Source organism: Neophocaena asiaeorientalis, unplaced genomic scaffold, assembly GCF_003031525.2.
Source record: "Neophocaena asiaeorientalis asiaeorientalis breed wild unplaced genomic scaffold, Neophocaena_asiaeorientalis_V1.1 scaffold169, whole genome shotgun sequence".
NCBI lineage: Eukaryota > Metazoa > Chordata > Mammalia > Artiodactyla > Phocoenidae > Neophocaena > Neophocaena asiaeorientalis.
This window is the reverse complement of record NW_020172187.1, coordinates 3,869,646-3,893,059: the sequence shown is the minus strand read 5'-3', so window position 1 is coordinate 3,893,059 and position 23,414 is coordinate 3,869,646. Positions and strand designations below refer to the sequence as shown.

General features: G+C 36.9%; 1 protein-coding gene across 1 annotated transcript in view; it reads right to left on the bottom strand.

Moving 5' to 3' along the window:
• The window catches only part of EYS (EGF-like photoreceptor maintenance factor), a 1,631,219-nt gene that overhangs the window by 508,136 nt on the left and 1,099,669 nt on the right, over positions 1-23,414 (bottom strand). The window contains 1 exon segment of the mRNA XM_024761621.1: positions 180-409. Within this exon segment, the coding sequence (XP_024617389.1) occupies positions 180-409 (230 nt within the window).

Genomic DNA, 23,414 nt, shown 5'->3' with positions numbered 1-23,414 from the left:
TTGGTTCTGCAATACTGAACTGAAAATGTTCTATCAGAATGCGTTTTTAAATAAAATTATACAGATGTTTCTTGTTTGTGCTAATAGCCATCAATGTGTTTATGATAGGTTTCTATTGTTTTCTACCCTCTGGAGAAGTTTTGAAAAGGAAATACAGGAGGATAGTGGAGATTGGTTACCTCGTTCACAGAACCGGCCGGTGAAATGGAGCGGACAGTCGCACTGGAAGGAGAAGACGCCCCCCGGGAGGAGGACAGTGCGGCAGGTGCCCCCGTGGTGACACACGCGCCCCTGGCACGTGGCCGGCGCCACGCGGGGGACGAGTGAGGCCCCCGGGGAACCGGCCCCTTCCGCGGCCCCAGAAGGAGGGACAGACGCGGACGTTGCTGACGGGGTAGAATCCTGGGATCTAGATTTATAAACAGATCAGAAAAAAAGTAGTATAAGTAAAAGAGCCAGGACTTAAATAGAAATAACAGAAACTCTGGTTTAAAATAAGAGGGAGATAAAACCAATAGTCATCCAAGGTTCAGCTGAGGGCACATAGGATTGTCACGTTTGTTCTACAATTGTAGGATTTATAAATGTTGCAAATGGGACCGTGGGGGAATGGTGGAGTCAAGATACTTGTTTCTTCTGAGAAGCCTCATTAATTTCCTCAAAGTCCTGAGAAACCTGAATGCATCGGCCTGTACAAGCCTGAGTCAGTTCTCTAACGTAAAATAATTCAAATTTGGGCTAAACATAGTTCTACTTCAGCTCTTCTAAACCATGTGAGCCTAAGATGAAGAATTTAGGCCATGTGACATTTTAGTGGTAAAACTGCTTGAACTTGAACTACTTCTAGGTTGATTGCTAGCAATGTGTATTTTTCAAAGTCACTTTCATTCATTTTAGGAGTTAACCAAAAGATATGCTACAAATGACTCTCATTTTTTTCACCGATTTTACTGCCAGTTTAATTTTTTTCTTCCCTAAAAACTAATGAACAGAAACCAATTTCCTTTGAATTACTGTAAATTGAAATTCCTTACTTCTACATTCAAAGCCTCTTGATAATCGAATTCCTCTCTGCTTTCCAGCCTGTTTTATCATGATTCCTAATAAGTACCTTAACTTCTCTCAAACCAAATGAGATTACTATTCCTTAAAGACCTTTCCTAATTTTTGAAGTTTGTTCAAACCACTTTCTATGCATTGTTGTTCCTCTATTCCTGTGTATATTTCATCTAACGTGCCAAGTCAAGATCTCCATCATTTCCTCAGCACAGCCTTGTTGGTTGCTCTTAGCCCACCAAGGTGAAATTGATGTTTCTCGCCTTTCTAAAATTCGATGACGTCATTGTACCACTGCTAGAGTATTTCCCACCTGCTTGTAGTATTATTATTTTATGTACATACTTCTACTAGGTTGTATGTACACCGGTCACTATTTTTTCCATTTTTCTTCCACACACAGATTCCTCATTTTGTCAGAATTCCCTATTCTTAGTAGAGACTTTATTAAGTATTTGTTGAATTAATGTCTTCACTGTACTCCTGAGTGTTTTGTGTTGTTTGAGAACCAGTGCTTTTGAATATTTTTTAACTTTTTATTTTATATTATAGTTGATTAACGATGTGTTACCTTCAGTTGTACAACAAAGTGATTCAGTTATCCATATACATATACCTATTATTTTTCAAATTGAAATTTTCACTTCACAAAATCATTGAGAGTTATCTTTTAAATGTAAAAAATCTTGCTGCAATAAAAATAATCAACAATTTAACTATCTGAGTAAATATTTTGTATGCTGTTATAAAGATAAAATCTTGGTAAAAGAAGTCAGTTCAAAAATATTGTCTGAGTGACAATTAGAGACAGTTATTTTTGTGTCTACTTTGTATTCATATGTCAACTTACTGGGATAAAAAGCTGAGGAAAGTGAAATAGATGACTCATAAAAACATTTTACGAAAATAATGTTAATGTGCAGTCAGTTCCTTTTGTTTTACAGTCCTCTTACAACCTGAAATTCTTCTTTATGTTGTTTATCGTAGTTTGTAACTGTGAAGAAAAGAAAACGTTGCCCGTGTTCCAGTTCTACAAGGATCAAGCCATTCGCCACTGCAGTTGCCCACTGACGCTGCATCCTTCATGGAATTCAGGATGGAGAAAACAGGAAGCATTCTGTGCTTTGCATACTGGCCCTAGGTAGTTAGGATGAACATCTAAGGAAAGATTTCAGTGAGCCCTGATTCTTGCATCTTCTCATACACAGAAAAGCACTAAAATCATTAATTTGAGGTGTCTGTTCTTTGTAAGTAGCAGTGATCTTCTGATGTTTGACTACATATTTTTTTCCCAGTGAAAAATACATATATGTCTTGGCTCCCCCCTTACCTCTTTGAACAGTTTCTCAGAGCTTGCTGAGAGTCTGCCTCACAGGCTGTAGTCCTCAGTAAGACACTGAAAGCTCAACTCACAGCTCTTATGTTGTGCATTTTTTTAAGGTAACATAACCATATTTTAATTTTTATAGTTGTTAAGCCTGACTCTCTTCTTTCTGTTCTGGATTGCAATCTGCTCTTTTCTTCATCATATCCCTAACAACAATGCTTGTTCCCGAGTAAGCTCTCCGATAAATATTTTATAAATGAATTTGGATCATTTTTGTAAATATACAATGTATCACTCCACTCACCAGAAAAATAGCAAGTAAAAATAATTTGGTTATCTTTGGGTCAATTCATAACTCCATTACATAGCTTTTTAGTTTTATAGATAATATAAAATCTAACAGCTTTGATGTAACTTTACAATCAACTTTCTCGGATTTCATTCTATGGGATTAGTGTAGTTCTCCCCATTTGTACTTGCAATATGTTTGTCCCTATAAGGTAACTTCATCAAGTTAAATGGCAATGCTAATTTGAATTTCATGGGATTTATTACTCAGCATTTCTTGTTTTAATTTAATTTTTAGTTTTAGTGTTTCTGAATGATTTCACCATTTTCTCTAACTCTTGCTGTGGACTTCATGAACTGCAGTCAATCACATTTTTCTCAGGAATAAATTAGACTGAATTAAATGTCACTAGTTCTTTCTACTGTAGCTGCTCAGGGAGCACATGTCTCACCTGAAAAAATCAATGTGTTGCACATTTAAGTTGCTAACTGATTACACAGAAGTAATTACTATCAATTGATCCATCAATTAAAATGTCAGAATCATAAATCAACATTTGAAAACTGCATTAACCAGATACATTTTATCTTATTAGGATCAAATTTTATATCTGATATATTATTCTTAATAGTCCTTGACTTTCAGTATTTTTTCACTAGTTATAAATTATGCCATGAATTTACCTATTTTAGAATTTAGAATTAAAATAAATAAAACTTATTCAATTTATTATATATTTTACAAGAAACAAAATATTTGTTCTGGTTGTTAAATTTTAACTTATTTACATAAAAGATTAAAAATATAAAGTACATGTGGATGTTTATTAAGCACAACCTGATGACAGTCATATTAATATAATTAGCAATGTGAAAAAAGAGCACTAAAATTATAGTTCTTTTTAATTCTAAAAATCATGAATGTATGAGAGCTCAGAACTAAATCAAGGCTCAGGGTTTTCAAAATTGTTTTTAAAATAAACAGTACTGTAAAGATTGAGCTTCTTTGTCTTTCTTAACTAAATACATGATTTACTATAAGTCCAAAATAATAAGCCTGAAGAATCTGCTTGATTGTCTCTTGGATAACTTCAGACAAAAGTACAGTGATGGACCAGTCACTGTTATAACAAGTAGTAAGCGTTCAAGAGTCTTTTTCTGTATGAATTAATGATTAAATAAGATATGCTAATTTTATTCATAATCAAGCCTGATCCTTAGAGGAAGACACCTTGATGTGACAGTGATTTCTAATCTCAGGGGTAGGGGTGGGGGGAGCTCTCAGTAGAGGAGAGGATGCTCCACTCTTTGCCCCTCTCCTCCAGGGGCTCTACAGAATCCCCTGAGGAGGGCAGCAGCTTGAGGGGTTTGCTTCTTGTCAGCAGACACTTATCTGCCCTCAGTTTCATAGAAGGAGGAATGGGCTTGCTCACAAGTGTAAATCCTGGAAGACCCGCTCACAAGTAGAGAAGGAGAATCTTTAAAATCATGATGAAGTATTCAAAGAAAGAAAGAAACTGAGCTAGAGAAATTTTGACCTTGTGGCTATTAATAGTGAAGGGGAAGAAAAGTTTTCAAATCATTACAGATTTTTAAAAGCAGTAAAATAAATGTGTTATAACCTAGGCAACAAAAAACCTGATTTACAAATAATATGTATAGATAATTTTTTTTTTACAAAAGTGAGAATTATAGTATAAACACTCATATTCCAGTCTGCTTTGTCTTTTCACTACTAGAATATTCTGCTCTTTATTTTTTCACCTAAAAATTGTGCTTAGCAGGCTGCACTGTCAGTGAAGACAGTTCTTGATTTTCCTTTTAAAATCTGCATAGTGTTGTATTGTTTGGAGATACACCACTGATTCTATCAGTTTGGAGTTAATATATTTAAACTATTTCAGGTTTTTCCCCCTTTTATCCAGATCATAAATTAATGTTAATAGCTATATCAAGATATCATTTACAAACTAGAATGAACCCATTTAAAATGCAAGTTTTAGTGGATCCAGAGTTGTGCAACTATCACCACAGTATAATTTTATATTTTGTCATTCCCCAAAGAAATCCCATATCCATCAGCACCACCTTTAGCCTACTTTCTGTCTCTATAGATTTGTCAATTTTGGACATCATGTAAATGGAATCACATAATATGTGGTCTTTTGTGCTGGGCTTTATCACTTACCATAATGTTTTTAAGGTTCATCCATGTTTTTGCATGTAAAAGAACTTTATTCCCTTTTATTATTGACATTTTATTTATACATTCATTAATTGATGGTCATTTTGGGCTGTTTTTACTTTTGCCTACTATGAACAATGCTACTATGAACATTCATGTCCAAGTTATTGTCTGCATTTTCTTGGGTATATATACCTAGGAGTAGAATTGCTTGATCGTATATCCCATGTTCAACATTTAGAGCAACAGCTGAACTATTTTCCAAAGCAACTGCACCACTTTCCATTCCTACCAGCAAAATATGAGAATTCTAGTTTCACCACATGCTCATTGGATCATACTTCCTTAGAAGAACTATGTGCATTTAATTTTGTATGTATATAGCACAGATATATATTTATTTACATTAACACTTAGTAAGCTGTAACGATTTATTCCAAAGTGTTGCTTCATTTCCCTCAACTATTCTCTTTGTAGTCTTTTTAAAGCCCTTTTTATTTTTTTTTAAGTTACTATTTATTTATTTATTTATTTATTTATGGCCACACTGCACGGCTTGCAGGATCCTACTTCCCCAACCAGGAATTGAACCCAGGGCCCCAGGAGTGGAAGCGTTGAGTCCTAACCACTGGATTGCCAAGGAATTCCCTATAGTCCTTTTTAAAAGTAGTCTTCTGAACAGGCTTAACTAATATCTCTTATTTTATCCTGGATCACACCTGAATAGACCAGGTAAGCTGTACTCCCTTTGAGAGTAAGGTACTGGAAAAGTTACTCAAAGTGCTTGCTCAATCTTTCTATACATCCATTTCTCTGCTTATGTATTATCAAAATTCGCATGCTTGTATTTACTATGCCCATATCTATATGTATATGTACATGTATATCTATATCTGTATCTACCTCTATACCTATTTCTGTTGAGTTTCTTAGTGATTAGGACTTTGATTCCCAAGCAGATAGCCAAGAATACTTAGTGATGTTTTAACTGTGGTGGCTAATAGGAAGAAATCCAAAGAAGAATTTAATTCCTACTTCAACTCTCAAAATCATGAGAACACCATAATATCAAATAGATTTTTTAATATAAAATAGAGCCCTATTGAAATATGGCTTCAAAGTTTTATTTAAATTATCATTTTCCACTAGCTCTAAAATTTATTAAATCAAATTTAGTTTGATTTAATAAATTTTAAAAGAATTTTATCTGAGTGCATAACAACACAGAAAAGTGTTTGCTGTTTAAAATGTATTTAATTGGCATAATTATATTAAAAGAGGAAATATGTGAAATTACTGTTATTACATGTAAAAATCTCATTTAAAACTCAAAATAAGAATTAGATACCAAAGCAACATATTATACATGGAAAAATCAATCTAAACAAACATAACCCCAAGGTTTACTCTTTCTTTAATATAACATTATGCAATAGAACAAGAATTATATCCTAATAATTAATTGAATAAAATTTAACATTTTAAGGCAAGTTAATTCACTATTAACATAATAGTGTAATTTAAATAGGTCTTGTTTTCACATTGTCTAATTTTCCTCACTAAAATAATTCATTTCTCATTCTCACAATCTTCTATTCTTTAGCTCTTACATATTCATAGTTAGGGTTCTTGAGACCAGTCATTCTTACATGATGATGTTCAAGTGTCATCATGAGTTACGCAAAAATTTTACTCCAGGGTATTCCAAACTGCAGTTTCTCAGTATCTCCAGTGGATATTTTTGAAAAGCTGGACTCCCCTTGATAAATTCTGATTCTCCCTTCTCATGCCAGCCCTACTGAGGGTTGTTCTTGATCACAGAGTGTATGCAGGATCTGATTCCAGAGCCCAAAGCTGGATGAGACTTAGAGGAATGCTTTCTACCTATGTGGAAATTCAGAGTCATCAAAACCCTGGATTTCTCTTTTATTTTCTTGCCTTCCATATCTCAAATTCTATTCTTCCTTTTTATTTAAATAATAAAATAGCTTCTTTATAGCTTCTTTACCTTTTGTTAGTTTTATGATCACATTTCTTTGTCAGTACCTCTGACTTTAGTTCCTATTTTTTCTAATCCATCCTTCTCACTGTTCTTGCTCTTATTACTCCCATGCCAAAGATTATCCTAATTGAAAGTATATATTCTTCAATGATTTGGTTCCATTTACCTTTCAGTTTTATCTGTTTGCAATGCCTTAATATATGTCCAATGTATGTTCTAAACACATTCTAGTGTAATTTTTTTCAGTATTCCATGATTTATGCTTTTCATATAGCCTAGGATTTCCCTGAAGTACACATTTACCTTATTTCTTCCTTAGGACACAGTTCCAAAATTATCATCTTAGAATTACTTTGGTTCTTCCCTAGACTAAATTTCAACATTATACACATATCTACCTAAAGAAATAACACCAAATAACTAGTGTCACAAAAGGTACATAAAGTGAGCATTTTCATTCATATTCTCCTCCAGACCCAATGCCAATCTGCACCCAAGAGGCAATTAATCTGTGTTCCATTTTGTACAAATACATATCCAGATATATGGACATATAATTTAGTTTTCTTTCTTTATCAGATTTTAAACAAGTGAAATTGTATTAGTAAGGGTAACGCTAGCTCCTGTAATGGATATACTTTGAAATCTTGGTAGCCTAGCAACACAGAAGCTTATTTCTTGTTCATACAAAGTTCAGTCAGCAAAGGTAGAAGCCGGAGTTCTGTTCCCTGCGGCCGTTCAGTGATGTTCAGGGTGACATAAGCTTCACGATTCTCAGTCTGTGGTTTTGAGGTAGTCTTCAGTGTCAAGTGCAGATACCCAGATACCAATCAGGATAAACAAGGGGGGAAGAGGGAGCACGGAGAATCTTACACCATTTCACTCTACCCATAGGCCAGGACTTGGTCGCCCACTGCAAGGGACCATGGGGAAAAAAAATCTAGCCATGTACCCAGGAAGGCAGAAAAACTAGCTTGGTGAATCTAGATAGCTTCTGCCATGGATATCATGTTATAAATACTGTTATTAAATAAAATTATAGCAAAAAAATCTTGCAATTTTTTCTTCACTTTCAGTTACAAAATATCTTGGTGATCTTTTATTGTCATTATACATAGATAAACCTTAGACATTTTAATAGGAGAAGTTCTTAGTGTAAAGGTATTTAAACATTTCCCTATAGATAAACATTTGTCAGTATATTTTCAATATATTTTTTCAATTATAAACACTGCAGTGAATTCACTGTACAAATATCTCAGGAACACTTATGAATATACTTGAAGAATAAATATCTAGAGGTGAAACTTGTTGGGTCAAATAAATATGCTAAATTTGCACTTTAATATATATGTTATTAAAGCCTGTACAAAATTAAGCTCCTCAATAGTTTTGGATTGTTACTTTCCTCAATCTCTCATTAAAATTAAATCGTGATTAAATGTCATTAAATATCATTAAAATTAAATATTATTAATTTAATTGGTTATATATCTGATAAATGAGAATTATCATTTATCACTGTTGTTTCATCTTCTTTAACAATTTTTAGTCTATTATTTGTCATTTACATTTTATCTATTTTAAATCACTAAGATATGTACTTTCCTTATTTTTTTCAGATTGTTTTTACTTATCAATTTTTAGGAGATAATTATATATGATAGATAATGATCCATTTTATGTCTTTTCAAATAAGATTTCCAGGTCTTTCTGAGCATTTTTTCATGTTTTCCTGTTGTTCTTGTTGAACATTAAACTCCAATTCTCCTTCTTTAGTAGGAAACTTGTCTTTCTTCTCCAGATTCTTTTAGGAAATTCCCTTTGTCTTTGTTGGCTAGTGGTTTTTCACTGTGCTGTGTTAAGGATAGAATTATTTTCATTCATCTAGCTTAGTTTTTTTCTGGTGGTCTTTTCTATTTGAAGGACTTCCATTTTTTATCTATTCTGGAAAAATTATAGCTTTCCCATGTTCACTCTATATGATCCTGTTAAAACATTTATTACATAAAATAAAATTTCCTCATTTTATCCTTCACATTCTCTGCTCTTTTTGCATCTCCCTCTCTCTTGATTCATAGTAATTTCTTCAGATATATTATGCTGTTCATTAATTCTCTTTACTGCTCTAATTGCTGATTAACTTGTCCATTTTTAAAATTTAAATTATTATGTTTTTACTTTTTGATATTCTGTTTGCTTATATTTTAAAACACTCTACTCAGTTTTCATGGTATCATTTTCCTTACATTACTTTAATTTCCCTCTTTTATTTCTTAAAAAATCAGGCATTGAGCTTTTTATTTTGTGTCTGGTAATAAAAATATCTGGTCCTTGCAGATCTAAGTCACCTCCTCTTCTTTCTGCTAACTCCTCTCCCATGTTGCTTTTTATATCTCCTCAAGCGCCTTGTCATTTTTCACTGTAGGCTTATAATCTCTGCAATTTTATCTGTGAGAATAATTGGAGGCCTGAGTATAAGACACTCCCCCAAATCAGACTTGTGTTTGCTTTGCTCTCTTATGAAGATGTTGAACTTCAAGGTGGAAACACTATAAGATGAATTTTTCTTTACGATTTTTGAGTAACTAGAAGGTGGCACATTTATGACAGTTCCTGGACCAAGTCACTGCTTAATAAATATTTTGAATAAGTGAATGTTATACAGGTTTAGGCCACAGACCTCCACATTGGGCTAGTTTAGTTTGCTGTTATAGTATTATACATAATTATTATGTATTATACATATGTTTATATGCTATATATATATTATGTATTATATCATACTATACATAATATGGTATTAAGCACAATTAATGGAAGGTTGTTTTCCTTCTCACTAAAAGTGAGGCATAGTCAGGAAAATTACCTTCAGGATCATTTTGTTTTCTTTTTTCCTTGTCTTTACTTTTTTCTTCCTTCCTTCCTTCTTTTCTTTATGGGGGGGTGCTATAAAGGTTTTTCTCATGATTTTGGCATTTTAGTAATTTATTTAAAACCTTTAATCTAATTTAGCATATATTTTATGTCTGTCCTGTAGCTGGAATGTTTTTTTCAGCTGCCACACTACCCCCAATTTTTTTCTTTAAGCTTCCAGGAATTTCTCAAAATGCATGTCTGTTAAAGGAAGCTGCTATTGCTTTTCAACATGGGTATATATGAATGCAGAATCTGAATGTGTACATGTGCATGTCTTTATGTTTTGTATTTTGGATAGATTCTCGGTGAAAGTAGACTTAGACATGTGTGTACAGTTTGCAATCTTTAGAAAATGTTTAATATTATTCTTGTATACTTGTACTATAGAACAAGTTTGCTTTTAGAACACAGTTGCTTATAGAACAATTGCTTTTAGAACACAATTGCTTATAGAACACAATTGCTTTTCTATGATTATGTCTAATTGTTGGAACTTAAAACCTTAAAGCAAATTGATTTATTATTTACTTACTTAAGTATTAATACTTCACATAATTCTGACATATAGTCATTGATAAAGATGTATTTCTTTACTTTATAAATTTTCTAATCCATTGATGTATTCTGAGCTATAACATAAAAAGAAGCAAATCATTTTTAAATATAAAATGTAATGGATCTTTATGGAAACTGAACTCTATACCATGGATCCTTAAAGTAATATATAAATTCATATTCTAATGCTGATACTGTTTAAATTTTTGAGATCAAATTAAATCTACAATTTATAAAAACAGTATTTTTGACTAAGAACATATTTTTACTTAGTGGTTACATTTAGATTTAGAAATCATTGAAGTTTGAATACTTTTGAAGAGTAAGATATACATAAATATACAGTATTTTTAGTAAGCATTTTATGTCAAATGGGAACAGTTATTATATTAATTAAATTTAATTTATTTCCTCCATTATAGAGAGGTACTACTGTGGAATACTTCAAAATTAACATAAACCTACAGGGACGAAGAGTATTCTAAATTATCAGCCAGGATTAAAAATGTGTAATTACATATTACCTGGAAAGTGCATCTAAATTAGAGAATGATAAGCTGACAATCAAGGTGTCATGATTAAAGCCAGGGACTTAACCCAGCGGTTGTAAGAACGTATGCACTGGTAAAGACAAATGCAAGTTTATCTTCTAGTCTTATAAGGAGAGAGGGGTTTTCTCAGGTTCATAGGAGCCCCAAGGTGTTTATTTCATGGAAAGGATTCCTTTATGGAATCTCAACCTAGAAATTACCAGCCAGGATTTAAAAAATGAGGAGTAGCCAAGAGAGAAGGCATGCCCATCAACCCAGAATTCATGCCTCTTTATTCATTCATTTATTTATTCAACCTGCAAGGACTTATAGATTTCTCTCTGTGCACCAGACACTCACTAATCAAGATGACATGGTGTCAGTAGAACCTAGCCCTCTTTTTATGAACTTTCAGTTTTGTGGGGTTGAGAAAAAATAGGCAATTATAAACCTGCATAATGCATCGAGAGCCAACTATAAACCTAGCTCTGCTCTACATGTTTCAAATGTGTTAATATAATTTAATTCTCACAAGAATACAGAAACATGAATTTATTTTCCTAAATTTAAGGATGAGAAAACAGAGATACACACTTAATAAAGTTGCTCAAGGTCTTGAGGCAAATATATGGTAGAAATGGATTTGAACCCATAGAGTCTGAATCTTGAACTAAAATTTTCAAAATTTTTACACTTGTGGGAGGAGACAAGAGGGGACATACCAAGGACAGGGTCATGGATAGATGCTGTGGGAAGGTAATGGAGCAAGGACTATGAGGAAAGGCTTCCTCATGAGGGTTACAGCTGAGTGCTAAAAGGCCAGATCGAGTTGGCTGGGGAAGGATGGTGGGAGGGCCCTCAGAGCCCCATCAAGGGGTGTTTAAGCCCCAAAGAAAGAGACAGAAAGTGAGGAGAATTGCAAGTGGTCTGCCATGAAGGCAGCTACAGCGTGTGTGTATTTGTCAGAGAGAGAGAGAGAGAGAGAATCGATGAATCTTGGGAGACAGGCAAAAGCTGGATTATGGGGAGACTTGTTGGCAACATTTTAAGGCAACATGAAGTCATTGGAGCAGAACATTGATGACCCATGTCTGTTTTTGAACTCTCATAAAAGTTTTAGTGTGGAGGTGGTTTGTAAAGGAGAAGTAGTTGGAAGAAACTGAAGTATTATAAGAATGAAAGTAATCAGGGACTTGAACTAAGAGAATGTTATTGGGGATGTAGAAACTCTTCACTTCCCTACAAATTTAAGAGAAATTTCGTGTTGAGAGTTTAGTTAAACTGCTCCGTAATACTGCTGCCTTGGCATCCATGTTGTGTGGCCAAGCTGCCTCCAGGGTCCTTGAACTGACACTGGCCCTTCCCATGAGTGTACGTCCTAGACAGCAGCTGGCAGGGGCACCAGTAAAGATGACACCCTTGTGGTGAGCAGTCTCTCCGTCCCCCTCAGAGCCTTTCCCTTCCATGCCCCTTAGATAAGATCCACAGGGAACTTACCAAACCCTGCTGTTTTGGGTTTGAATTGACCCATCTGGCTTTAGCCCAGGAACCCCAATACATTCCCCCTGTGTACACTAATAAAGGTGTGTGCCCCAGGTCCTACTTCTCTCTCTGCCTGAATCCTGCCTTGAGCTCCCTGCATGGTTTTTAAGGACCTGTGAGCAATAAACTTCTCTATTTCAATTCCACTGTGATCTTTTGTTGAACCACAGTTCACTGTCCAACTCTTGGGGCTCTCCTTAACAAGTGTCAACTGAACAAAGTCACAACACTTGATTTCTAAAAGGACCTTGTGATCAATTTTATATATGAGATGTATATCAGTCAAGGCCTCTCAGGAAATAGAGACACATTCAGAAAGGATAAATGAGGTGATTTTAATGAAGAGGCAATTTTCAAGTTGGAGAAGTTTAAGGAAATCAACAAGAGAGAGAGAAGTGTCCCAGGAGTACACTCTGCTACTGTCATTGGACCCGAATGCGCAAGCAAGTGAAATACCTTCTGTACTGTGGCCAAAGATGTAGGTGTAAGAGGCTGTGGTCTTAGAGACAAGCATACGGCCACCACAGATTTACATCCAGCTGAGAGGGAGTGGAGAATAAATAGGTTTCTTCCTCTTTCTACTCCTTCTGTGTCCTGTCATCCCACTGGCCCAACATATTTAGAAGTCAGAGGCCAAAGGGAGCTGGGTAGTTGTAGCCCCTAGAAGTCAGCCTCTCAGAATAAGAAGCAAGGTAGAAAGTGATGGAGAAAGTAAATCTGGAAATGAAGCAGAGAATATCTAGTCCAGGGGGAAAGAGAGCAAAGTGTAGGTGAGTCTTAGGTATGGGGTTTGGGTAACTGAATGAACGATAACAACAATAACTCTTAGTGAGATGGAAGATACAAACTTCATGCTGGGCAAAAATTATCTCATTCTTGGTCTAACTGGATGATATCTTCCAGAAATTCCTAGTAGCACCTATCCCCTTTTTCCAGAAATGATAGATTTTTGACTTAAGAAAATATTTCTTTGGCTATCTGGGAGGGAAGAAACTTGAGCACGTGAACGTATATCACCACTTTGCGTGAGAAGTCAATAAGATACATCTTTTATAAATAAACATTGATCCATTTAATGACATTCTTGCTCAGTTGGGTCATGAAATCACAGCCCTGAATGTCATCATTTACCTGGGGGCAGTTAGCAGAATTGCCAGCGATGTGGCCAAGGGGGATAATCATTTCTCTAAAAAGAAAATCATGCAATTATTACAAATGACTACTGTATTAGGGAAATGAATTAAGAGACTTATTTTAACATATTAGGCCTAATAAAGAGACACAAATAACTGAAGCAATGATGGAAAAATGTTCATTTCAAAATTCAAGAGGTTAAATAAAAATATTAGACACAATAATTTTACTTTCAACCTATGATAGCTTACACTAAAGGGCAGTCATTGGTTTCTGATTGCTGTGAAGAACGTGATAAATTAGTTTTGGAATCTTAGACAAGTATTCACACAAAAAATTAAACTCAAATTCAAATGTAAGATTATTAACTAAAACGCTACTGTAGTACAGAGAACAAGCTCATGCACTCAGCACCCTAAATCAATTTCCATCTAAGTCCTAAGGAAAGATCCAAGTAGGGCTGTATCTTTCATTAATTTTAGAAACGTTTGGCATACTATTTTTCCTTTATACAAACCATAGAATAGAAAAAAATGTTAATTTATGTGTGAAGATTAATCTTTTCAATAAATACACTAGATGACCTTAGAAGACAAAGAAGTAGATCAAAAGGTGCAGAAGCAAAGAATAGTCACAGATAATAAAATAGCATCGTCTATCTCATCTTGTTCTTAAACACTCTTAAACACATGTTATATCACTAATGCAATAGATTTAGCCTTGTCTGATATGAACACCTATTAGTGGCTTGTCTGTGGGAAGCTGGGCGATTGGCTTCAACTGGCAAAATACTCAGGACAGCAGAGACGGTCTGTGCACCATCACTTCCTGTACACTCGAATGTGATGCCTTAAAATAGTCTTGTAATCTTGCGGTTTATCTCAAAAAAGATAGATATGTTTAATAACCTTTCAAGTGGTTTAACTTCCTAATTTCTATAAATTTTAACATCACATTTCAGAGAACTATCAGGGCTATTGATACCAGGTGAGAAAAAATAGACTGCAGGGCATTATCGTGTAGCAGATGTCGATAACCAATAATAAATGGGGGCTGCATCTGCTGTCTATATATCTGAGGTCTTATTTTCCTGAGTGTGTTAAAGTACCTTCAGGGGTGCTAGGAAGAACTCACTTAAAAGAGAACAACCATGGTACCAACACTGAGGCACAACGCAAGAGAAATTATAAAGAACAAATTTTTCATAGTTGTGACTTCTCTTCCAGCCAAGAAAGCAATCAGAAGGGTGGTTCTTCCAAAGTAGAACTCCATTTATTATTTCTGTCCTCTATTTTTTTTACTATAAAACTGCTATTATGATTATGTTTGGCAGAAATAGTAAAGTGTGAATATCTATTCCATTAATTCCATATATATTTATTGTTTGCCTACTATGTGCCAAGTAGTGAGTGTGGAAATGTTATTTGGTCAGACACCGTTAAGAAGCTTGGGTGAGGTGAGTCAGACTGGTATAGACAAATAAGGTAAGTTTGGATGAGCTTCAGAAGGAAGAAATTAAGTCGGCATCAAGAATTTAATGAGGCTGCAAGGGGAGGTCAACTGGTCTAAATCCTGAAGACTAGAGATGAGTTCTCAGGTGGCAGCAGCTGTCCTAGGTTGAAAAAACAGCATGTGAAAAAGTGTGAAATATTTCCATTATTGGTATAGTTGGAAATTTTTATACATTATAGAGAATGTGTTGGAAGTCAATATAAATTGAGATGAGATTATGGTTTAAATATCTTAAATGCCAGCTTTTGAACATTTTGTCTTAAAGGTGTTGAGAAGTCCCAGTTTCCCTTCAGAGCTTCAGATCTGAGCTGTACATGCAAGTGTGCGGCTCCCTTTGAATGTTCCACAGTCACTTGGGCTCTCCCCCCTCTCCATACCTTAAACCCCACCCGCTTTCATGGGTGGCTCTCCCACACGGCCAAAACTCAAATTAGAAACCTAGAATAATCCTTGTGCTCCTTCATCCTTGAGGCACACATCCACCCCATCACAAGGATCTCTTCAACCCACAGGTATGTATCTCTAAACTCAGCCTATTTTGCACTAGCATCAGTTCTTGCCTAGGTGACTGCAAAAACAATCCAGTGAGTTTCATTGTCTCCAGTCTGAATCCTGTCAACTTATTTGCTGCAGTGCAGTGAGGGTGATCATGTCAAAATGTGAACCTGAGCACATCACCCCCTTCTCAGACATCAGACTCCTTGCTCTCAGGATCTGGTGTAATCTGATTCCCTGGCCCTCAAAGCCCTCTGTAAGCTGGTTCTACCTCCTGAGCAATCTCACCTTTAATCTCAGCTTCAAACAATTTGTTCTCCTTTTGTTTTGTCCTACTTCCCCTAATTGATGTCTATTTGTACTTAAATTCTTAACTTAGAAGATGGTTCTTCTAGGATGACTTGCTTGACACTCAAGTCCAATTTAGACACACATCCTATGTATTTAGCCGCCTGTACTTTTATTAGAAGTCTTATCACCCTGTACTTCAGCTTATTTATTTGTATGTTTTCCCTAGAATCGAACTGTGAGTTCAGGGATTTTATGTATTTCTTCCCTCTTCAATGTATTTGGTGTGCCCACTCAGTCCTTTGATGGCATTGTGTTTGTGAAATGGTTGAATAAGTGTGTAGGGTCTTGATCAGAAAGGCCATTACATATCATGTTGAGAAGCTTGGACTTTGTTCTATATGTCAATTCTTTTAACTATACGCCATGACGCCTGGGATCCATAAGGTAAACATCGGGTAGTTTCTGGGAGCATCCGTATTCCTCAAAGTTAATTAATGTATGCTTTAATCCTTTAGTTAATAATTAATATTTGCATGGCTTAAGACAAAACATAACATTTTAATGAAGTTTTCTAAGCACTGCTACTAGAGCAAGGCAGATATCTGTATTCGTTCACTGTTTTCGGCCTTTAATTGAACACCGCAAAGATTCCTGAGAGACGCTTTTGCAAGTATTGGCAGGTTTTATGCAGAGTAGAATGATATGTCCAGATTTAAATGTCAGCGTTTGAAAGCACATTTTTTATTTTTTGTGGTAAGTGATAAGCAGGCCTCATGCTTTATTCATCAGTTTCTCGTGAGAATGGCTGACACAGGCTTGCACACTTCACGTCACCAGAGTTATGGTCTCAGTCGCTGCTGATGCCACGACAAGAACCACAAATGATTTCTTAAGTCTTACGTATTTTCTTAGGATTTCTGATGACCATGGGGAGAGCACCAGTGTCTTTTCAGCTTTCACGTCCTGAGAGGAGTATCAGGGCTGCACTGAATGATCCCTCACGTGACACCCATCTATGCTGGAGGGACCACTGCACCCAGAACCCGGGACCCCTGGCTCTGGCTTCCTCCACATCTGACTTCAGTGGTTGCCAAGGCAACTTGTAGGTGCAGGGGAGTTGATCCCTAGGGGGAAGGGCTTTACCCAGCTGGCGGCAGGGGCAGAGAGAGGGGGCGAGTAGGAAAACTCATCTCCCCGCTCCCCACAAAGACAGTTCTGCTGTGGAGTCATGTGTAAGCCTGTCTTCAGATGCCCCACAGGGCTGAACAATCAGCAGTGACTGTCATGAAGTTGTGGTCCCCTCAGGGACACACCCCTTCCTGTTCATCCTCTTTCCCCTCTGCTTCACTCCCCCTCATCTCTCTTTCTAGGGGCTGAACTCTGTGTAAACTTTTCATTCAGTTTCTGTGTTATAGGAAGTCTGGTGCAAGAAAGCCAGATTTTAGAAATTGGCGATGACCTGGGACTCTGCGCCTGGGAGCCCCTGATTGAACAGTTATTTGCCTTCTTCCTACAACGTAACTCCCTCCTGCATCCCTGTGTCCATGTTTTCAAACTAACATCCCATTATTTTAAAAGATGGGCTTCCCTGGTGGCGCAGTGGTTGAGAGTCCGCCTGCCGATGCAGGGGACACGGGTTCGTGCCCCGGTCCGGGAAGATTCCACGTGCCATGGAGCAACCTGTGAGCCATGGTTGATGGGCCTGCACATCCGGAGCCTGTGCTCCGCAATGGGAGAGGCCACAGCAGTGAGAGGCCTGCGTACCGCAAAAAAATAGTAATAATAATAAATAAAAATAAAAAAATAAAAGATATATCACGTTTCTCAGGACACGGTTTGGAAAACAGTGTGTGTGTGAGTGTCATAAACTAGCCACACAACAAGAAGGCACATCCATTTGCTCTAGCAGATACTTCAGTTGGCTTTTCCAGACTCTCCCTTTGGTTTGCTCACCATGGTCTATGTCCAGGGAACCCCACCTCTTGGCTACATCAATGGGGCTCCAGTGTTCTCTGGCTTTGGTTTATTTGGCCCAATGGGGTCCCTAGTGAGAGCCGGGAAAGAAGCAGGAGACTGAGGTTAGCATAGAAATGGCTCTTGCGGAACCACCTCTGAGGTCACCTGGAGCTGCATCGCTCAGTGGAAGACACCGCCCCTCCACGTCCCCTCCTTTCCTCGTGGTGATAGTTTGTCAGCTGCTTGCTTGTGGTTTCTGCACTGTCCCTTGTGGTTCTACCACACCCCATCCACCCCTGTATCATTGCCGCCTAGTAAGTAAATATCACCTATGTTGTGATGTGTTGTGCATCTATTTCCAGTTTGGACCCTGACTGATACACCTGTCAATACACCTGTCAGGACCTTGCAGAACTGATTGAAGGTATGGATATACATGAAATTACATATAGGAAGCCGAAGGAGGCAGGGCTAAGAGAGAAGTTTTGGAGACTATCAGATTTTAGAGAAATTTGATGAAAATGATGACTTGACCAAAACAGAAAAAACAAAACAAAACAAACAAACAAAAAAACAATATAAAGTAAGTGTAAAACTTGGAGAAGATTAGGTGGAAAATCAAGCATAAAGTATTTTGAAGATAAGGAATTGAAGTTTGAAACATGTTCACTTATTTTTGGCGTTTAAGTCATCATTGTTGACCATGATGACAGCAATTTCAGTAGAGGTGGTTGAAGCAGAAACCAGCCAGTCTTGAACTAGGTTGTGAGTGGGAGGTGTGGAAGTTAAGAGAAAAAGTGAGACTTACTCTTGCCAAAAACCTAAAACCTAGGGGCAGAAAAAAGTGTTCCTGAAATGATTAGATGTTCATATTCTCACCAGAAACTTCCTCAAATGAGATGATGCATACGAGTTTGTCCATCATCATCATCTTTCTTTTCTCCCTCTGTCTAATTTTCTCTTTTATTTTTTATTAATAGTTCTACTAAACAGATAATTAAGAATCATTGCACAAATGAGTTACTGGTAGCAAAATATTTAATGATACAAATTAATGTTGTGCAATATTCTTTTTGATTATTGGTCACTTTTTTGTTGTTGTTGGCCATGCCGTGTGGCTTGTAGGATCTTAGCACCCCGAGCAGGGATCGAACCCATGCCCCCTGCAGTGGAAATGCGGAGTCCTAACCACTGGACCACCAGGGAATTCCTGATTATTGGTGACTTTTAAAAGTTATTCATGACATTTTCATTTGTTTCTAATTAAATTAAATACATATCATCACATATAGTAAAGAAGAGTTATTTCTGTTTTAATTCAACTGTTTAACCTTAAAGAGCATTGTCTAATCTATTATGAGTTCATTCAATCATATTACTTCAATAGCCAGTTGTGTATATGTGTGTAAAATGTTTACACATGGGTGCACACATGTGTATATATGTGTATGTTTTTGTTTAGATATATATCTATAGCTATAGCTATATAGACTATTTCTTTATGTATAGAATTCAGCAATTTAGTCACTTTGGTAGTATGTTTTTCTACTGTATAATTTTATCATGAAAATTTTACACTTTCTGACTTCATTTCCTTCTCTAACACGTATTTAGACTATACTATGGTCTGAATGTTTTTGTCTCCCCCCCAACTTATATGTTGAAATGCTAGCCCCCAAGGTGACAGTATTAGGAAAAGTCTTTGGGAGGTCATTATGTCATTAGGCTGGAGCCTTTATGAGTGAGATTAGTGCTTTTATAGAAGAGGCTCAGCAGAGCTCCCAGCCCCTTTCATTATGTAAGGACACAGAGAAAGTCCTCCATGAATCAGGAGCCATCAGTAGCCAAACATCGAACCTGCTGGTGTCATGATCCGGAACTTCCCAACCTCCAGCACTGTGAGAAATCCATGTTCGCTGTTTATGAGCTATCCAGTCTATAGTAATCTTTTATAGCAACCTGAATGGACTAAGACAAGGTTTTCCAGAAGATAATGGCATTTGAATGAACACACTGAGTAAAGAAGATCCACCCTCCCCAATGTCGCCACATCATCCAATCTGTTGAAGAGCCCTAATAGGACAAAAAGTGTAAGGAGCGTGAATACCCTCTCTCTTTTCTTAAGCTGGGACATCCACACCTCCTCCCTTGGACAAGTTGTCAGGCCTTCAGACTCTTGGACTTATGCCAGTAGCCACCAGCCTCAGGCGTTGGGACTTGGACTGGATTATACCATTGGCTTTCCTGGTTTTCCAGCTTGCAGACAGCAGATCATGAATATCTTAGCGCCCATAATGGCTTGAACCAATTTCCATAATAAATCTTCTCTTATATATCCCTGTCTATCTATCTATCTATCTCCAGCTGATTCTGCTTCTCTGGAGGACCCTGACTAATACATACCATGCAGAAAAAAATACCAAAAAAACCCCAAAAAACCCCCAAACCTCAGAGATCTCTCAGATAAATAGTAAAAATTCACATTTTATATATTCTTATGCATACCTATAGGAGTTACTGAGTCAATAGTGGATATTCTTTGAATTTTTATTATACAAACATCTAGGAATCATTTACTATAAACAGCATAGTCCAAAATACTTCTGAGTATCGTGAACATGATCTTTATGCTCAATCTTGATAAAGAATTACAAATTTAGAATTTGAAATTATACTTATCAGTATATTAATTCCACTCAGTTTATGAAAATAGATTCAGCCTTACAGTTTTCTACTACATACTTCATTTGTCCTTCATAAATTTGGGATATATGTGATTTAAATCTTTCATGTCATTCCAACACAAACCATCGAAAAGTGAAAATCTACACATGCTTAAATATATTTTCCTTTTAGGAACTCTCTCATATAACTGGTCTCAGGAGTAGGGCTAAGCATGTCCTATTTGTGGGACGCTTTGGTTCAGCCCAGTAGGGGCTCACAGTGAATGGCTGTGTGGAAACCGCTTATGCTGAGGAGCTGGTGCTTGATGTTTCATTTAAGAGGCTCCTGTGGATTTGGATTCAATTTCCTCAAGCCCCACCTGTTTTCTTTTTATTGCTAAGCTGCAAAGGAAAAAAAGACAATGATGCAGAAGAAAAGGGAAGCCCCACTTAAGCATCCGGAGTCATTGCTGAGGTTCATCCGTCCTGTGGCAAGATTATTAAGGAGCCCGTGTGCTGCCCACTTGCAGGGGAGCCACGGCCATTGATGGCAACGGTAGTAATTAGATTTGCTGTTATGAAACACCAAGTATGAAGGAATGGAGGCAGCTAGGGAACATAACCTACCGTTGACAGGCTTAACAATAAATGTTGCCTTTGGTGCATGTGCCTGATAGGGCCAGAGAGATCAAGATAATGGGAGATACACAAATGGTTGCATCAGAGAAAGGGGTAAGAAAAAAATCTGTCTCAGCTGAAAATGCCTGATTCTATTTCTTCTTCCTCAGCTATCTAGAACGTGAGTGCTGTATCTTGTCCCTTGAAAGTCATTTCCATTCTGAAATCTTGTCAACACTCAAAATCTATTATCTTTCAATGAAATAGTTTTTTTTTTTTCTTTCAGAGCTAACTCTCAGTTCTCCTTTATTCAAAGTGAAAACTTTTGAGGTATCTTTGGCTTGTCTCTCTTTTTCCTCATTTCTTGGCATACTCTCTATTATCTGCCATTTAAGCTTAAATCCCTCTGAATTTGGACTATTGAAATACTTTCCTAACTGTTCTCACAAACTTTAGTTTTCCTTCCTACTGATACAGCAAAGGTTAATAAATTTAATTTTTGAAACAGAAGAGCTTCCTCTGCTTTCAAATGCTCAGTGAATATCCTTAATTTCTTAGAGAATCAAGTATCATGAAGTTTAAACATCCAGGTGCCACTTTTAAAAGTGCAAAATTCAAAATAGGATTTTGTGTCCACTGATTGCCTTGGTTTTACATCCAGGCTTCAATATCTTTCATATATAATGTTATACATGTTGTAAGTAGTTGTATTTAATGACATAAAATATGAAAATACCATGAAAGGTAATTGACACCGAAACATGTTTTGCATTCTTTTCCCTGCTCTGATAAAGCATGTTTCTTTAACACATTGTAAACATTGCCAACACTTTCTCTCTGTGTTTTTACTCTGTGGGTCCAGTTTTTCCGTTTCCTCCCTATAATTTTCCATACATCCATCCCTATGGTTTGAGATCTATTTATTCTCTGATGCTTTCAAAAATCCCTACCTACAGAATTTCTCTCTTTGTTGTGGCCTCTCCCATTGCGGAGCACATGTTCCGGACGTGCAGGCTCAGTGGCCATGACCTACGGGCCCAGCCGCTCCGCGGCATGTGGGATCCTCCCGGACCGGGGCACGAACCCGTGTCCCCTGCATCGGCAGGCGGACCCTCAACTACTGCACCACCAGGGAAGCCCTCTCCTTCTTTATTAAGTAGTTGATAATTGCTTCCTAGCAGGGTTGTTTCTCTTTTATGTATGTAAAAGGTAACTCTCTTTTTTACTTATTTTAATCTATTTGTCCTTACTTCTTTTTCAAGGACAGCTTGACCTCAATTTTCAAGCTGATCTGATTTCTCTTTTCTGTGTCCCTATAGTGCATGTCATATGATATTGGAAGTATCCCTTCGTATCTGTTTCTTTCTCTATAAATACAAAGGCAGGTCCCATAATTTATGTAACTTTGTATCTCTAGTATCAAGCAAAGCACATACACTAGTGGGTACAATACATTTTAGTTATTTGTTTGGAGTTATGTGGTACTATATCCTTTCCCCAGTTCTTACTAGCTGGTGTAATTTCTATCGAGGAATGTTCACACCCCAGGCCTGCATACTTGGTGTAGACGACGACAGCGACAATGATGATGATGATGGTAAAACTGCTATCACTCTTCGGTTTTACATCATGACAACAGAGAAAACCCTACATGCAGGTTCCCAAGACTTTACTTAATTGGTCACTAGAAAGATTCCGATTCTGTCACGTCAAAGGGATCAGGGGGAATTCGGGAATAATTCAGAGTCATTTTGAAACTGTCATCTTATCCTCTTCAAACTGGTACTGAATCTTGACATGACCCCTAGCCACACGAAGCCCATTGATATTCTTAGGTCGCAGAATGACGCGAGAGCATAAGAAGCTACTTTATTCATTCCTTCTTCCAGTCGATCTCCCTCACCTTTCCCCTACAGCAGGAACTGGATTCAAATTCTGTATTGGAGAGGAAGCATGAATTTAACAGTACGAAGGTGTAGGGAGAAATAGGCTGTCCCTTTCAGACTTCTAGATTTCAGGGGTTACAAGCCAACTCATTGTAAAGGAGACAGACGCACTCCAGTGCTCACTGCTGCAGGAGTAGAGCCTCAGAGCACGCAGCAGCTGGAGCGTGAGCCCTGGCTGGCCTAATGAGAGTGACACTGAAATCAACCAGTTGCTAATTGGAGAGAAAATGGGTCACCAAAGCTTCCACTCTGTTTAATGCAAATGCAGAAAGGACCTTGTGTTTTGTTGTGCTAACTCAGAGCGTAAGGTGGATAAATGAAAACAAACATGAACATAACCATGTTTACTCTTGAATCCAAGGGTACATCATTTAAACACAGGTCTTTTATGCCAG